The sequence below is a fragment of the Octopus sinensis genome, linkage group LG26, assembly GCF_006345805.1.
Source record: "Octopus sinensis linkage group LG26, ASM634580v1, whole genome shotgun sequence".
Taxonomy (NCBI): Eukaryota; Metazoa; Mollusca; class Cephalopoda; order Octopoda; family Octopodidae; genus Octopus; species Octopus sinensis.
In genome coordinates, this window is record NC_043022.1 from 6,712,568 (window position 1) to 6,731,323 (window position 18,756).

The following is an 18,756-nucleotide window of genomic DNA, read 5'->3' on the forward strand; positions in this document are numbered from 1 at the left end:
TCGGAATGCTCACAGCAGCCATATTCCTACCACTCTATGTCACGCTGGTGAGACCCATATTGGAGTATGAGATTCAAGCCTCTTCTCCTTATCTCCTCAAAGACATACAGCATCTCGAAAGAGTCCAGAAGCTGGCTACCCGCATGGTTCATGGTCTCAAAAATTTGTCCTACAAAGAAAGGCTGAGGACGCTCGACCTTTATTCTCTTGAAAAACGCCGCCGCTGTGGTGATCTCATTCTCGCCCACAACATCATAAGCGGAAAGTGTAACCTCGAAAGAGCTGTTCTTCACTCCTGCTCCAGAGCGTCGGCTACGGGGTCATTCCGAAAAGCTCTACCTGCGACGATTTCATCTCAATCGAAGGAGAGGAGCTTTCTCCGTCCGGGTTGCGGATCCGTGGAACAAGCTGCCAGACGAGATGGTGAAGATGCTGACGACCGCTTTGTTCAAATCCTCCCTGGACCTCAAGTGGCCTGAACTCTTTACATGATCACCACCCTGTACTTAACTCCATGTCCCCCTACATGGCCTTGCTATTTGCTTTTGAGCCAAATTAACTAACTAACTAACTAACATACGCAAGTTCACATAATCTTCATATTCGCACACGTTTACCAACACACACACGTCACACATCCTCACACGCACACACATACTTGTTGTCTTTTTGCCACCCTTGTCTCCAATCACATCCTTCTTCCTGGTCAGTTCAAAATCTGCCACTGTTAATCCAGACATGTTTTTTTACCCCTCTCCATCTCTTTTCCTCTCCTCACATCTTTTTATAGAGTATAGGCTCGAAATGTCAAAGACATTTCCATTTTTCCAGCGCGTCAAACTAAAACTTATATATATAAGGCGCAGGAGTGGCTGTGTGGTAAGTAGCTTGCTAACCAACCACATGGTTCCGGGTTCAGTCCCACTGCGTGGCATCTTGGGCAAGTGTCTTCTGCTATAGCCCCGGACCGACCAATGTCTTGTGAGTGGATTTGGTAGACGGAAACTGAAAGAAGCCTGTCGTATATATGTGTGTATATATATATGTATGTGTGTGTTTGTGTGTCTGTGTTTGGCCCCCTAGCATTGCTTGACAACCGATGCTGGAGTGTTTACGTCCCCGTTACTTAGCGGTTCGGCAAAAAAGAGACCGATAGAATAAGTACTAGGCTTACAAAGAATAAGTCCCGGGGTCGATTTGCTCGACTAAAGGCGGTGCTCCAGCATGGCCGCAGTCAAAATGACTGAAACAAGTAAAAGAGAGTAAAAGATATATATATATATATCATCATCATCGTCGTTTAACGTCCGCTTTCCATGCTAGCATGGGTTGGACGGTTCAACTGGGGTCTGGGGAGCCCGAAGGCTGCACCAGACCAGTCAGATCTGGCAGTGTTTCTCCAGCTGGATGCGCCCTTCATAACGGAACCACTCGAGAGTGTAGTGGGTGATTTTATGTGCCACCGACACAGGTGCCAGACGAGGCTGGCGAACAGCCACGCTCGGATGGTGTTTTTTATGTGCCACCGACACAGGTGCCAGACGTGGCTGGCAGACGGCCACGCTCGGATGGTGTTTTTTATGTGCCACCGACACAGGTGCCAGACGAGTCTGCGAACGGCCACGCTCGGATGGTGTTTTTTATGTGCCACGACACAGGTGCCAGACGAGGCTGGCAGACGGCCACGCTCGGATGGTGTTTTTTATGTGCCACCGACACAGGTGCCAGACGAGTCTGGCGAACGGCCACGCTCGGATGGTGTTTTTTATGTCCACCGACACAGGCCAAACGAGCTGGCAGACGGCCACGCTCGGATGGTGTTTTTTATGTGCCACCGACACAAGTGCCAGACGAGGCTGTGCTATTCTGTGGTGCTGAGATTAACAAAAAAAAAAGTACCCCATCTAATGAGAGGTAAATATTATTTAAGAAACGCAATGTGTTTTCATGTGCTGAGAACATGATTATGCCATATGGGCAGTGTCTGATGATTGTACTGGGACACAGGCGTGTTATAAAGCAATGTTTGCCATTTCAGCACATGAAACTAATAGTAGCCCATAAAAACACATATTGTATTTATATAATATATGTATGTATGTATACAATGGGCTTCTTTCAGTTTCCATCTACCAAATCCACTCACAAGGCCTAAGGCTAGAGTAGAAGACACTTGCCCAATGTTCCACATATCTCTCATCCCTTGAGATTTGATAAAATTTGAACCAAACAAATAATGCTGGGGTCAATATGATTGACTCCACCCTCTCTTCAGAATTTATGACTTTGCACCAAAGTTAGAAATTGTTCTTATTATTTTACATTGAAGACTGTGTTTTGGGATTTGTTTGTTCCACATTCCTGGTGAGAATATGAAGAGAGTGTAATAGAGAGGTATCAGCTATTTTAGGTTTTAGGTGTGCGTATACGGCGGTGAGATGGCAGAAACGTTAGCACGCCGGGCGAAATGCTTAGCGGTATTTCGTCTGCGTTAGTTACGTTGTGAGTTCAAATTCCGCCGAGGTCAACTTTGCCTTTCATCCTTTCGGGGTTGATAAATTAAGTAGCAGTTACGCACTGGGGTCGATGTAATCGACTTAATACCTATGTCTGTCCTTGTTTGTCCCCTCTATGTTTAGCCCCTTGTGGGTAATAAAGAAATAGGTATCAGCTATTAGTTTCAGTGAGATTTGGACAAGTCACTGAAATATATGGAATTTTCAATAAGATTTTCTTTCAATTATTTCTTTTGTTTATTTCAGAAATTCACCATGCATCCTGGAAGCACCCCTCACAATGTGAGTAGTGTGCTGAGCTTCCAGCAAGCCACATCTACCAATCTCCAATTGGCATGCAGCACACAAAGATATCCGTTACATGGAGGAATATCCAAAGGTAGATGTACTCTCAATCTGTTTTGTTTCTTTCTCAAAGAAGATTCTTTTTTATTCTTTTCTTTTTTGTTAGGTCTAATACCCCTCTCCCCCACCATTTCCTCCTAGTTTTTAGATATTTTGGCTTTGGGTGACTCCACCCTGTATCATCTCTTGTGAAAGGTAGGAGAGTCCAGTTTGCTGGACATTGTTGTAGAGCTGCAAAAGAAGTAATTTCTACTCTTCTCCTCTGGAAGCCATCTACTCGCAATACCAGAGGGCGCACACTCTCCTATCCTGATGTAATCTCCAGGGATACAGACATCCAGCAATAGGACCTCCGTAATGCCATGATGGACCGTGAAGTCTGGCGGTAGCATGGTAAATTCCATTGTCTCGACCACGGTCGAACAATGATGATGATGATGACTCCACCCTTTTCAATACCACCACTGCCACCATCAGCTCTTTGAGTATCTTCTCATGTCAGTTACTCTCTAACAATCATTTTGACTAGATTCACAACTACTGTTTGTTCCTTTTCTTTTGCTGAGCTACTTGGCAACCCCACAGGAGCTGGTGCCATGTACTTGCACCCATCGTGGCATCTTGTGAAAAAGCACTGGTGCCAGTGTCACATAAATAGCAACCAGTCCATTCTGGGGCATCCAGACATAGAAATCATTGCTAAAACAGACTATTGGAGTCTGGTGCAGCTCTCCAGCCTTGCCATTTACTGTCAAAACCATCCAACCCATGCCAGCATGGAAAATAGACATTAAACGGTAATGATGATGAAGGGCGGCGAGCTGGCAGAAACGTTAGCACACCAGGCGAAATGCTTAGCGGTATTTCGTCTGCGTTACGTTGTGAGTTCAAATTCTGCCGAGGTCGACTTTGCCTTTCATCCTTTCGGGGTCGATAAATTAAGTAGCAGTTACGCACTGGGGTCGATGTAATCGACTTAATACCTATGTCTGTCCTTGTTTGTCCCCTCTGTGTTTAGCCCCTTGTGGGTAATAAAGAAATAGGTAATGATGATGAAGATACAGATGTTCTTGCTGGCTATTGACCTCATCAAATCCCTCTCTCTGAATGGGCTTGTCTCTCCTCCGATTCACTTACTTAAAAACAAAAAAAGGGCAATTCTTATCCCTTATTCACCTGTCTTTACCAGATTCCCGCAAGTGTGATAACTGATTCTCTCCCAAAACAGAAAAATAATTCTGTTAGAATAGGTTTTTTGCAATCCTATCAGAGATGACTCTGATTGCTTGATTGAATCAAACCGCAGAATACCACTGGTATTTATGAAAACGGAGGAAATTGACGTCTGTTATATTGAAATTCACAACTTCAAAGACCAATACTAAACACCACATACCATTTCTGATGCTTGAGTGAACTAATAATAATAATAATAATGATAATTCTTTGTAATTTTGGATAAGGCTTAGTCAATTCTTGCTGCCAGTGTTTGGCTGGCACTTTGTTTTATTGACTTTGGAGGAGCGAAAGGCAAAGTTGGCTTTGTACTCAGCTGGTACTTATTTTATTCAGATCTTGCTGAGGTTGCCTTGCATTCCATCCTTTCAAGGTTGACAGGAATGAAGTACCACTTAAGTACTGGGATCAACAATTTTAACTAACCTCATCCTCTGAAAATTGCTGGTTTTTGTGCCTTAATTAGAAATTGTTATTATTATTATTATGGAGACAAGCTGGCAGAATCATTAGCATGCTGAACAAATGCTTAGCGCCATTTTGTCCATCTTTATGTTCTGAGTTCAAATTCTGCCAAGGCCAATTTGACCTTTCATCCTTCCAAGGTTGATAAAATAAGTACCAGTTGTGTACTGGGGTCGATTCAATTGACTATGCTCCCCCCTCCACCCCAAATTTCAGGCCTTGTGCCTACAGTAGAAAGGATGGCAGCGAGCTGGCAGAATTGTTAGCATGCTGGACCGAATGCTTAATAGTATTTCACCCATTGCTACAGTCTGAGTTCAAATTCCGATGCCAACTTTGCTTTTCATCCTTTTGGGGGTCAATAAATTAATTACCAATGAAACATGGGAGGTCGACATAATCAACAAGTCCCCTGCCCACATTTGAGGCCTTGTGCCTCCAGTAGAAATGATTATTATCATTGGTACCAGTGCCGGTGGCACATAAGAAAACCATCCGAACGTGGTCGTAGCCAGTATCGCATCGACTGGCCTCCGTGCTGTGGGCACGTAACAAACACCATCCGATCATGGCCGTTCGCCAGCCTCGTCTGGCACCTGTGTCGGTGGCACATAAAAAAACACCATCCGTGCGTGGCCGTCTGCCAGCCTCGTGTGGCACATAAAAAACACCATCCGAGCGTGGCCGTCTGCCAGCCTCGTCTGGCACCTGTGTCGGTGGCACATAAAATCACCCACTACACTCTCGGAGTGGTTGGTGTTAGGAAGGGCATCCAGCTGTAGAAACACTGCCAGATCTGACTGGCCTGGTGCAACTTTCGGGCTTGCCAGACCCCAGTTGAACCGTCCAACCCATGCTAGCATGGAAAGCGGACGTTAAACGATGATGATGATTATTATCATTATTAAGGCCGTGTTAGCATGCCAGGCAAAATGCTTTGTGGCAATTTGTCTGTCTTTATGTTCTGAGTTCAAATTCTGCTCAGGCTGACTTTTCCTTTCATTCATTCGGAGTTGATAAAATAAGTATCAGTCGATGTAATTGACTGTCCCTCTTCCTGCCAATATTCAGGCCATATAATAAAAAGGGTTATAACCATTACCAAAATTAATACAAACATGAACACAGATAAAAATGAAAAAACTTCCAACGATTAGAGAGGAGAGTGCTGTCCGATAGCAAGTTTTATGAAAGGTGGGTGAATTGTGCGAGACTGGCCAGTATAAATGGACCAGTTCTCAGGTTTCGCCTGTGATTCAAATGGGTAATATAAAAGGAGAAAAAAGGGACTCTCTACCCCCCTTTTTTGACCAGGCTCTCGTTGGCTTTTGTGGGGTTTTTTCCACCAGGAACCTTTCGTAACGACTCCCCCTTTTGGGAGTTTTTCGTTGTTATATAATTATTGTTATACAGTTGTTTACACGGATTTTTTAAAAACGGACAAAACCCTTTGTAACCTTCCGTCCTGTTATGTCCCTTTATGTTTTCAAATCATGTGTGTCAGCCCTTGTGGCCAATAAAAAGAATAAATTATTATTATTGTCTGTTTTTGTTTTTCAGATGGTAAAGTTTGTTGGCTATACAGTGGCTCCATACTTGAGGTGGTATCTTGTAACACAAGGAATTGCCTGGCAGCCTGGAATTTTGGTAATTTTTCACATGATGCTGAAACCATTATTCAATGTGTGAGTGAATTCTGGACTGGTGATTCTTTGAAACTGTTGGTTGGTTTGAAAACCGGTTCCACCAGCAGTAATGGTCTGCTGTGTGTGCTCCATATTGGCCTCTCAAAAGTGGTAAAAGCTATTGAAATCCCTTTCCCGGTAAGTTCCTTTTTTTAATTTTTTTTTCAGTTTCTTCAATCTGTAGGGTCTCGTAGGGATTTTTGTTGTTGGTTAATAGGTAGAATCATTTAAACCAGTCATATCCGGCCCAAATATTCCATGGCCACGGTCTAATGACTGAAACTGTGATGAGAGAAAAGTCAGGCCCAAGAGAGGAATTAAATGTGGTAGGCAGGAGAGGAGGGTGCATTGGTTTGGACGTGATGCATATGAATGAAGACAGCTGTTGGGGCCAAAGCAGAACCCTAACCCCTCCTCCTTCAACAAATCCAGCATCTCACATCTACTCTTCAGTGTCGTTCTAAAACTATTTACAGTCACAGCATTGAACTCTCTAAAGCTACAAGATAATGCATGATTCATTCAAAATAATTTGAATAAATAAGTATTACATTTGGTAAGAGTAATCTGAAGGGTTAAGGGAATGGGCTAGAGTTGATTTAATCAACCTCAGTACACCACTGGTACTTATTTGGCCTTCAAGGCTGAGAGAGAAAGGTAATCTCCCTTGGATTTTTGACTCGGGGGGCATAAAGGAGTGCAATTAAGTATTGATTTTAAATGCTGGCAAAAGGCTGGTATTTTCGAGGTGGGGAGGGGGGTAAGTTGATTACATTGACCCCCAGTGCTTAACTGGTACTTATTTTATTGACCCCAAAAAGATGAAAGGCAATGTCAACCTTGGCTGAATTTGAACTCAAAACGTGTTGACTAATGAAATGCTGCTAAGCGTTTCTCCCTGATTGCTAACGATTCTGTTAGCTTGTTGTCTTGATCCAACTAAATATTGCTTAGCATTTTAGCTTCACTGATTCTGTCAGTATCCAATAATAATTAGAATTTTAGCACAAGACCAGCAATTTTAATCATCATCATCATCATTTAACGTCCGTTCTCCATTCTAGCATGGGTTGGACGGTTCGACCGGGGATCTGGGAAGCCAGAAGGCTGCACCAGGCTCCAGTTTTGTCTGGCAATGTTTCTACAGCTGGATGCCCTTCCTCACGCCAACCACTCCGTGAGTGTAGTGGGTGCTTTTTATGTGCCACCTGCACAGATGCCAGGCGAAGCTGGCAACGGCCACGGTCGGATTGGTGTATTTTACGTGCCACCGGCATGGAAGCCAGTCGAGGCGGCGCTGGCATCGGCCACGAGTCGGATAAAGGAGGAAAATCGATTACATCAACCCCACCCCACAGCCCCGTGCTCAACTAGTATTTATCTTATTAGCCTCAAAAAGGATGAGAAGCAAAGTCGACCTCGGTGGAATTTGAACTCAGAATGTGTTTTGCGTCGACTTTATGGCTCCTGGGCATCTTTGAAAAATCTTAGGTCAGAGGTAATGTTCTCCCATTGATTCGGAACTGTCTTCTTTTAATAAAACCTCATTAGCGTTTGTTTCAATTTTTTCAGGTTACAAGTGTTGAATGTGTAACGAGTTTACTTGGTAACGACTTCCTCGTTTGGTCATTCAGTGAACAACTCAGTTGCTTTTATGGCATCATTGCTGCCGGAACCGAAGGTGGACATGTTTATTTAATTGGTGAGTTTTTAGGAATTTACTTCTCCGTTCACTTACAAACTTCAAATTCTAATCATTCTACAGTTTTTCCTTTTTTTTTTCTTTTAAAGCTGTTTTATGTTCCTTGTCTGGCCCCCGTGTTGGTGGCACGTAAAAGCACCATCCGTTCGTGTCCGTTTGCCAGCCTCGCCTGGCCCCGTGCCGGTGACACGTAAAAGCACCATCCGTTCATGGCCATTTGCCAGCTCTGTCTGGCACCTGTGCGGGTGGCACGTAAAAAGCACCCACTACACTCACGGAGTGGTTGGCGTTAGGAAGGGCATCCAGCCGTAGAAACACTGCCAGATCTGACTGGGCCTGACGAAGCCTTCCAGCTTCACAGACCCCAGTTGAACCATCCAACCCATGCTAGCATGGAGAACGGACGCTAAATGATGATGATGATCATAGTGGTTCTTTAGCCCAAGGTCAGCTCCGTTTAATCCCACCTGTATCCAAATGCATTCCTGTCCTTTATTGAGGACACACTGTATCTAGGACTACAACATACAATGTTGACTTCCTTTTCTTTAAGATGGTAGAATGGGATTTGAGTAAGAGTTACCGTCTTTCTTCAGCACTTCAACCTCACACTCCTCACTCTCTTTGGCGAGCTGGCAGAATCGTTAGCATGCCGGGCGAAATGCTTTGCGGTATTTCGTCTGCCGTTACGTTGTGAGTTCAAATTCCGCCGAGGTTGACTTTGCCTTTCATCCTTTCGGGGTCGATAAATTAAGTACCAGTTACACACTGGGGTCAATATGATCGACTTAATACCTATGTCTGTCCTTGTTTGTCCCCTCTGTGTTTAGCCCTTTGTGGGTAATAAAGAAATAGGTATTTCGTCTGTCTTTACGTTCTGAGTTCAAATTCCGCCGAGGTCGACTTTGCCTTTCATCCTTTCGGGGTCGATAAATTAAGTACCAGTTATGCACTGGGGTCGATGTAATTGACTTAATACCTATGTCTGTCCTTGTTTGTCCCCTTTGTGTTTAGCCCTTTGTGGGTAATAATGAAATAGGTATTTCGTCTGTCTTTACGTTCTGAGTTCAAATTCCGCCGAGGTCGACTTTGCCTTTCATCCTTTCGGGGTCGATAAATTAAGTACCAGTTATGCACTGGGGTCGATGTAATTGACTTAATACCTATGTCTGTTCTTGTTTGTCCCCTCTGTGTTTAGCCCTTTGTGGGTAATAAAGAAATAGGTATTTCGTCTGTCTTTACGTTCTGAGTTCAAATTCCGCCGAGGTCGACTTTGCCTTTCATCCTTTCGGGGTCGATAAATTAAGTACCAGTTACGCACTGGGGTCGATGTAATCGACTTAATACCTATGTCTGTCCTTGTTTGTCCCCTCTGTGTTTAGCCCCTTGTGGGTAATAAAGAAATAGGTACTCTTTGTCTATCTGTTTCTCCCCCTCTCTCTCTCTCTCTCTCTGTTTCTTTGTCTGTCTGTCTCTCTGTCTTTCTTCCTCAAAGTCAAATTCTTCTAATAAAAGCCATTTTCTTTCAGATATGTGTTTAGATACCTATGATTTGTCTGACGAGACATTCCCCAACAGCTTGTATTACATCACACCTGAAACAGATGCCGTACAGGCCCGACATGAAGCACTTTCTCAAAGACAGGTCCTCTCTATGGAATTGGGGAGTAAGTTGGCTTTTTTCTATTTGGTTTCCTCCCCCAGCCCATTTTCACCTCTTTCACTCTCAAAACAAGAAATGCAACTAGCTTCTAAAAACCTGATCTTTTCTTCAACAATCATATTTTTTACCCAGGTCCTTTTTTTTTTTGTAGTTTCATGCATCTCGTACACTCTCACTTAATATATGAACGTGTGTGTGTGTGTATGTATATATATATGTATATATATGTATATATATATGTATATATACATATACATGTATATATATGTGTATATACATATATATATGTATATACACTGATGTTTATAGTGGCCCTTTCAGACATGCCTTCTGTTGCTACGATGACCACCCTTGCTAGCTATGCAGATGACACAAAAGTCTCCCACGCAATACAAAACCCTGAAAATATTGCGCATCTGCAACAGGAGTTGGACACGATATACAGGTGGGCTGAGGACAACAACATGCAGTTTAATGCAGGTAAGTTCCAGGCCCTGCACTACTGGCACACAAAGGTAAACGACGTGCAGACTGGATACACTGGCCCAGGAAGAATTGCAATCCCTGAGTAAAAATCAGTGCGTGACCTGGGCATTGACATGAGCAATGATGCATCTTTCCAAGTGCATATTGCTAATCTGGTGATAAAATGCAGACGGCTAGCTGGATGGATTCTCCGAACTTTCAGAACAAGAGAGAAGGAGACACTGATGGACCTATGGAAAACATTCGTCCTCAGCCGCTTGAACTACTGCTCCCAACTGTGGTCACCACACAATATAAAACTAACAGCAGAACTCGAAGCAATTCAGAGAAGCTACACAAAGAAAATCGTCTCAATGCAAAATATCAACTACTGGGAAAGACTGAAGGTATTAAACCTCTTCTCCCTACAGCGGATGCGAGAGAGATATGCGGTGATATACATCTGGAAAATCCTGGAGGGTCTTGTCCCAAACTTTGGCATTCAAAGTTACCCCAACCGCAGAACGGGGCGCCACTGCATGGTGCCAAGGATTCCAACATCACCATCAAAATACAGGTCCAGATACTGCAACAGCTTGGGTTTCAGAGGACCACAACTCTTTAGCATCCTCCCTAAATGCCTGAGAGACTTACATGGTGTGGATGTGGGTTTCTTTAAAACTAAACTGGATCTCTTCTTGTCGGGAGTCCCAGATGAACCTACCTCACGACAGGAGACGTGGATTCGGGCAGCAGCATCGAACTCCCTTGTTGATCAAGTGCCACGTATCAGAGGTGGATTCACAAATTAGTGTAGCTCATTCAGCGGTGGTGCCCCAGCATGGCCGTAGCCTTCGGGCTAAAACATTTTTAAGGATATATATATGTGTGTGTATATATATATGTATATATATATATATATGTATAAATTATATATAAAGAAATACACAAAGGGACGAACACAGAAAACAGACGGGTCATTCGAAGCCTTTAATCTACAGTCAGAAACCGGATCATCATAGCAAATTTCGGCTGATTAATTCTGATATTTGCTCCAACGCGGCCAGCCCCAAGGAAAAACTAAGCTGTGAGCATTAGATTTCTTGGAAAAAGGAACAAATGTAAACGCAACAAGGACAGAAAAATGGACGAAGCCACACGAATATAAATACAAAAAACGAACACAAAAATAAAAATAAAAATGGTAATAACAGCAGGTGTCTTACGACTTTAGACAAATTGAGACAAATATAACTTATCTACCAGGCGTGTTTGGAAAAAATTGCCTTTTCTGCAGACGGGGAACGATGTTGAGTGGGCTGCGGTCACCAACGAAATGGCTTGTTAAGCAGCAGGTCACAAGAGGGTAGAGAAAGAGAAAGAAGGAATTAAAGAGGGTGGAAGACAGAGGGCGCCAAGGATATATCTATGTGTATATATATATATGTGTGTATATATATATATATATATGTATATATATATATCGTTTCATAAGATTAATTAATTTATATTATTTTAAATATATATCAAAATTATTAAAAAAAGATAATTAGTATAACACTACGATCGTTTCATGGCTGTCCAATTCGTAAAAATTCGAGTTACAGTCATTCTTCAGGTGATTGAAATATCTAAAATATAATCAGAAATATTTAAACAATATTTTTAAGATATAAATAATATATATAATATAATAATTTTACTTATAATAAACTCTATTATCAAACTAGGACATAGAACTTAACAATTATGATTATATCCAAATCGACTGTATATATATGTATATATATATATATATATATGTATGTATATGTATATATAGTCACCTTTGTATGTGCAATGTCAGTGTGCATGTATAATAGTGTAAGCATCTTGAGAGAAAAGGTGGACATTTTGATGCCCTTCCCGACATCAACCACTTTACAGTGGACTGGGGGATTTGTATGTGGCACCAACACCAGCAGGGTCACCGAGTAACTTGCAAGACAAAACCCCTTTAGCTGGGGGTGGGGCATAGTATTGAGGTGGAACTTGGTGCCAGTTGATGAAAATTCCATTCCAGTCATTTGTAGATTAATTGTAATTTTTTCTGTTTTCTTTTCTTTTGATATATTTCCTTCATTTTCTTGTCTTTCAGCTGAGGCTTTTAGTGATGATGACCTGTTTAATTACCAAGGGAATGATGAAAACGTTGTCAAGCAATTCAATACAGGTGGGTTGGGGTTGTGCTTGTTTCTTCTCCTTTGTCCTTCTTCCTTATTGCTTTCTTTTGTCTTCTTCCAGTTCCTCTTCCTTCTCCTCATGTTCTTTCCTCTCTCTCTTCCTGCTTCTCCCCCTTCCATATCTTATTTCCTCGTCTCTTAAAAGTCTTTGGCACCTGTGTCGGTGGCACGTAAAAAAACACCATCCGAGCGTGGCCGTTCGCCAGCCTTGTCTGGCACCTGTGTCGGTGGCACATAAAATCACCCACTACACTCTCGGAGTGGTTGGCGTTAGGAAGGGCATCCAGCTGTCGAAACACTACCAGATCTGACTGGCCTGGTGCAGCCTTCGGGCTCCCCAGACCCCAGTTGAACCGTCCAACCCATGCTAGCATGGAAAGCGGACGTTAAACGATGATGATGATGATGATCTCACTCCCACACCGATATTTTCATGGTGATGATGGTGGTTGTCTAGCCCTTAAATATTTAAACTGGCCTCATCCATCCCAAATATTCTACTTGTTTTTATGTTCAAACCAGACAGATCCTGCCTCTCACACCTACCCTACAATGTTTTTGCAAAAGTAAAACAGTCACTTCACCGAACTCTGAAAGCTACAAGATAATCCATGATTAATTGAAAACAATGCAAAGAAATAAGCAATACATTTGACAGAGTGATCTGAATGCCAAAGGGTTAAACAGGCCATATCCAGTTCTGACCTCTCACACCCACCCTACAATGTCATTCTAAAAATAAACAATATAGGCGCAGGAGTGGCTGTGTGGTAAGTAGCTTGTCTACCAACCACATGGTTCCGGGTTCAGTCCCACTGCGTGGCACCTTGGGCAAGTGTCTTCTACTATAGCCTCGGGCCGACCAAAGCCTTGTGAGTGGATTTGGTAGACGGAAACTGAAAGAAGCCTGTCGTATATATATATATATATATATATATGTATGTTTGTGTGTCTGTGTTTGTCCCCCTAGCATTGCTTGACAACCGATGCTGGTGTGTTTATGTCCCCGTCACTTAGCGGTTCGGCAAAAGAGAACGATAGAATAAGTACTGGGCTTCCAAAAAAAAGAATAAGTCCCTGGGTAGAGTTGCTCGATTAAAGGCGGTGCTCCAGCATGGCCGCAGTCAAATGACTGAAACGAGTAAAAGAGTAAAAGAGAGTAAATCACATCATTGAAATCTCAATGCTATGACATATGCCGGATTAGAGTAATCTGGATGTGAAAGGATTAACCCCATTCCTGATCCTGCATAGCCTTCATCAGACATTCCAGTTGTAACCTATTTTTTCAAACTATTTGAGATATAAAATGTAATTTGTAAAAGCTCTGGTTGCTATTTCCAGCATGTTGTATAACCACATATTGGCTTGTTATCATTTGATTATGATGATGATGATGTTTCTTTATTTCAGATGATATATGTGTAACTTGTCTCAAATATATGTCACGCAATGGCCTCTTGGCAGTTGGTTTTAGTTTTGGATGTTTCCAGTTGTGGCGGCTTGCAGTGCCATTCTTGGAGTAAGTATCTTTCTGGAATGCTCTCTCTATCCCTCTCTCTCTCTTCCTCTTTCCCTACCACTTCATGTCCATATCTATATATATAAAACTGTAGTTGTGTGAGTGTCTGTCCCCTTCGATTTAGATTCCTAACTACTCCCACATTTTGCGGTGCAGTTTAACCAAATTCGGGTATCTTATAGTTGTGATTCATATCGAGCCCATCTGGGTATTAGCGCACGTCTACGATGAGTCTACGATTTTAAAAATAATTTAACATCATTTTTTATTCCATTTTAATGCATAATTTTTCGTGTCGATGGTGGCGGAGTTGGCGTCCATGGTCACACCTGCACCTGTTTGCTTCTCTCCCTTCTTCCCTCCCTCGTGAAGCTGTGGGGAAGGGAGTGTAAGGAAATCAACGTCGTAAAGCGTTGTCAAGGAGACCAGCGTTCTTTTAGAACAACGACTTCATGGCTTGAAGACACCAAAACAGAAATGGCTAAGAAAGCCCGAATTGGCATCTATAAGGGAAGTAACTCTCTAAAAATGCTTATATAGTTATTTCCCTTACAAACCCGAGCAATGCCGGGCGATACTGCTAGTTAGTGTTAAAGGACAAAAACTTCATCCCAAGTCATGGACTCATAAGGCCAGTGGTGTATACATTCTCCTCCATAGATGGGACCCCACTTTGTTGCAGAGTTACCTTTGCGAGCAAGCGGACTGGAGCAGCATGAAATGAAGTATTTTGCTCAAGAACACATCTCATAAAACCCAATCCAGGAATCAAAATCACAATCTTACGATCATGAGTCCAACACCCTAACCACTGAGCCATGTCTCTGTCTCTCTCTCTCTCTGGTCAGGTAGCCACGTACCTCCTCTGTAGCAAGACACCTGTTTCTGCCTCGGTCTCTGTCACACTCTCACCTTTCAGCATCTGACACGAGATCATCTCCTCCAATTCCTTGTCTTGTAAGTTACTTGGTGAACCTGCTGGTGTCACATAAAACGCATCCAGTCCACACTGTGAAGTGGTTGGCATTTGGAAGGGCATCCAATTGTAAAAACCATGCCAAAACTGACCTCGCCTGTGCTGGTGCCTCATAAAAAGGCACTTTGCCAAGTGGTTGGTTTTAGGAAGGGCATCCAGCCATAAAAACCGTAGCAAAACACACAGTAGCCTGTGGTAATCTTCTATCTAGCCAGCTCCTGTCAAACCGTCCTACCCATGGAAGACAGCTGTTAAATGGTTATGATGATGTTTCAATATTGTAAATTTATATCTTCTCAGAGCAAATATATTTACTTCTGGAAGTGTTTGTGTTTCTTCTGAATTAACATTTGAAGTTGAAACTGATGTTTCTAAACCAAAGAGGATAGAACCAATTCTATGAGGAACAAAAGAGGTTGAGGCCGTTCTTTAAAATTCTGTAAATTTTATTTGAATCTCCATGTATGTAGATGTGTGTGTGTGTGGACTGGGATTTGTGGCGATTTGCTCTACATGGTGAAACATGTCAAGCCAAGTGAAATTGTTGTCATCCATACAGGCTTGTCCTTTACAAGTGCCGGTGCCACATGTGTCAGTGCTGCATGATTGCACCTGTGCCAGTGACATGTAAAAGGCACCCAGCACACTCTGGGTGTGGTTGGTGTTAGGAAGAGCATCCAACCATAGAAAGCATGCCACAACAGACTATTTGGAGTCTGGACAGTCAAGCCATCCAACCCATGCCATCATGGAAAGTGGACGTTAACCAATGACGATAATGATATGAACAGAGTGCATAGGTGTATTAGATACAAGCCCAACTTCAGCAATATATTTTCAGATAAAAAAGAAAGTTCATAGAACATTCAAGCTTGTAATACATGTTCAACTTCTCATATAGGACCTCGGATGATTTTTGAAATGGTTTTTATTTTTTTTTTGTATTATTTGTTATTCTATTAAATATGGCATATATAATTTCTCTGACTATCCTGGAAACATCTGATGGCACCCAGACTGCATGGAACCCATCAAATTTGAGATTGCATTGTTAAACTAATATGGACTCTCATGTAGGCATTACCCTCTGCCCTGCTTTCATTAAATTTTAAAGCTGTAAATGTTTAAAATTTGCATTAAATTACTTTCCTAAATGATTTCCTCTACAGATCTGTTCCCAATCCTTTCCATTTTCAGATACAGTAGCCACGTAGATGACTCTGGAGATGCACCCATAACACATATTACTTACCAAGAGCCGGAAAACGATCCAAAGTTTTTCACTTACATTTGGGTCGCCCGTGGACTCCAAGCTTTCGCTTCTGAGTGAGTAATACTAGTTTTATTAATTGACTTTGCCTTTCATCCTTTCGGGGTCAATAAAATAAGTAGCAGTTAAGCATTGGGGTCAGTGTAATTGACTAGCCCCCTCCTCCAAATTTCAGTGCCCATAGTAGAAAGGATTATTATTATATGTGATCAATGCCAGGCCTGTCTGACTGGCTCCTGTGCCAGTGGCACGTAAAAAGCACCCAACACACTGTGTTTGGCATTAGGAAGGGCATCCAGCTGTAGATCAGACTGGTGCCTGGTGCATTCACAAAGACAGTCACAAACACCCACACAAGCAATTTACATTGTTTGGATCAATACAGATATGAGCATGAGACTTATTAAACCAGCTTATGGCCTAACTGAGAAATCTGAATTTGGGCAATGGTGGTTTGCAGGAACATTGGTGTATACGTGTGTGCAAGCAGGGTTGTGTGTAAAGGAGTCTAGGACTTTTACCTTCATGAACAATTACCCCTGGGGGACAACAGATGAGGATATGAAACTTCTTAGTATATCAGAGAGAGGGTAATTAACCAAGTGGGGGTAGTTGTCCTGATACGGGGTTAAGAAGCTTGCTTTGCAGTTAAATGGTCCAGTGTCACTGTATGGCACCTTGGGCAAGTGTCTTCTGCTATAACACCAAGCCAACCAAAGCCTTTAAATAGATTTGGTAGATGGAAACTGAACGAAGCCTGTCGTGTCTTTGTGATGGTGCTTCACCACTATTTGACGACTGGTCTTGGTGTGTTTACATCCCTGTAACTTAGCAGTTTGGCAAGAGAGAGCGATAGGATAAGTAGCACACTTAAAAACATTGGGATCAAGGCAGTGCCCCAGCATGGTCGCAGTCTGATGACTGGAACAAGTAAAAGATAAAAGACACAGTAATTCATATATTATAATAGTATTGTATATATAGTGTGTGTATGTATATATTATGTATGTATGTGTGTGTGTATATATATATATGTATGTATGTAAGAACTTACTGTGGACAAAAATAAAAAAAAAAAATACACAGTGGCTGTGTGGTAAGTAGCTTGCTAACCAACCACATGGTTCCGGGTTCAATCCCACTGCGTGGCACCTTGGGCAAGAGTCTTCTGCTATAGCCCCGGGCCGACCAATGCCTTGTGAGTGGATTTGGTAGACATAAACTGAAAGAAGCCTGTCGTATATATGTATATATATGTATATGTATGTGTGTTTGTGTGTCTGTGTTTGTCCCCCTAGCATTGCTTGACAACCGATGCTAGTGTGTTTACGTCCCCGTTACTTAGCGGTTTGGCAAAAGAGACTGTTAGAATAAGTACTGGGCTTACAAAGAATAAGTCCCGGGGTCGATTTTCTTGACTAAAGGCGGTGCTCCAGCATGGCCGCAGTCAAATGACTGAAACAAGTAAAAGAGTAAAAGAGAGTATGTGTGTGTGTGTGTATATATATATATATGTATGTATGTAAGAACTTACTGTGGACAAAAATAAATTTTAAAAAATACTCGTACTCGATTCAGTTATTTTGACTGCAGCCATGCTGGAGCACCGGCTTTAGTCGAACAGATTGACCCCAGGACTTATTCTTTCTAAACCTAGTACATATTCTATCGGTCTCTTTTGTTGAACTATTAAGTTATGGGGGATGTAAACACACCAACATCAGTTGTTAAGCGATGGTAGGGGGATAAACATGCACACACACACACACACCACACACACACACACACATAATGCAAATGAGAAAAGGGAGAGAATATACAATCGTTAAACATCAGCCAGTAAATATTCAATTATATCTATTTATCAACTAATTACAAACATGTTTGTAATCATTTGATAAATAGATAGCCAGTCCTTGGTAGTATAGTGGTAAGTATCCCCGCCTGTCACGCGGGAGACCGGGGTTCTATTCCCCGCCGGGGAGGCTCATACTTTATGGCGCAGGAGTGGCTGTGTGGTAAGTAGCTTGTTTACCAACCACATGGTTCCGGGTTCAGTCCCACTGCGTGGCATCTTGGGCAAGTGTCTTCTGCTATAGCCTCGGGCCGACCAATGCCTTGTGAGTGGATTTGGTAGACGGAAACTGAAAGAAGCCTGTCGTATATATGTATATAAATATATATATGTATGTGTGTGCGTTTGTGTGTCTGTGTTTGTCCCCCTAGCATTGCTTGACAACCGATGCTGGTGTGTTTACGTCCCCGTTACTTAGCGGTTCGGCAAAAGAGACCGATGGAATAAGTACTGGGCTTACAAAAAGAATAAGTCCCGGGGTTGAGTTGCTCGATTAAAGGCGGTGCTCCAGCATGGCCGCAGTCAAATGACTGAAACAAGTAAAAGAGTAAATAGATATAATTGAATATTTACTGGCTGATGTTTACTGATTGTATATTCTCTCCATTTTCTTATTTGCGTTATAAATCCTGGGTAAATTTCTAATTTACCCCCACCCATATCTAATTGCGATATTGCTATGCAATAGGAAGCACTTGGTTATAAATACTTGGGTACACATCAAGTAGTACATAGGATATTTAATAGCTCTTGGATGGTTTCTTAACCTCTAACTCATACAGAAATATACATAGTTCAAATTTACAGAAAACAAACCACGAAGACAGGTGAGGG

At 42.3% G+C, this 18,756-nt stretch overlaps 1 protein-coding gene across 2 annotated transcripts in view; it reads left to right on the forward strand.

Annotated features, from left to right (window-relative positions):
• LOC115224890 (protein ELYS) overlaps window positions 1-18,756 on the forward strand; it is a 73,707-nt gene that overhangs the window by 12,199 nt on the left and 42,752 nt on the right. For both annotated transcript variants that reach the window (XM_029795847.2, XM_029795848.2), the window contains exons 2-8: window positions 2,763-2,895; window positions 6,123-6,385; window positions 7,820-7,949; window positions 9,479-9,616; window positions 12,215-12,289; window positions 13,713-13,821; window positions 15,995-16,123. In XM_029795847.2, the coding sequence (XP_029651707.1) occupies window positions 2,772-2,895; window positions 6,123-6,385; window positions 7,820-7,949; window positions 9,479-9,616; window positions 12,215-12,289; window positions 13,713-13,821; window positions 15,995-16,123 (968 nt within the window). In that variant the 5' untranslated portion in view covers window positions 2,763-2,771. The remainder of the gene's footprint in view (window positions 1-2,762; window positions 2,896-6,122; window positions 6,386-7,819; window positions 7,950-9,478; window positions 9,617-12,214; window positions 12,290-13,712; window positions 13,822-15,994; window positions 16,124-18,756) is intronic.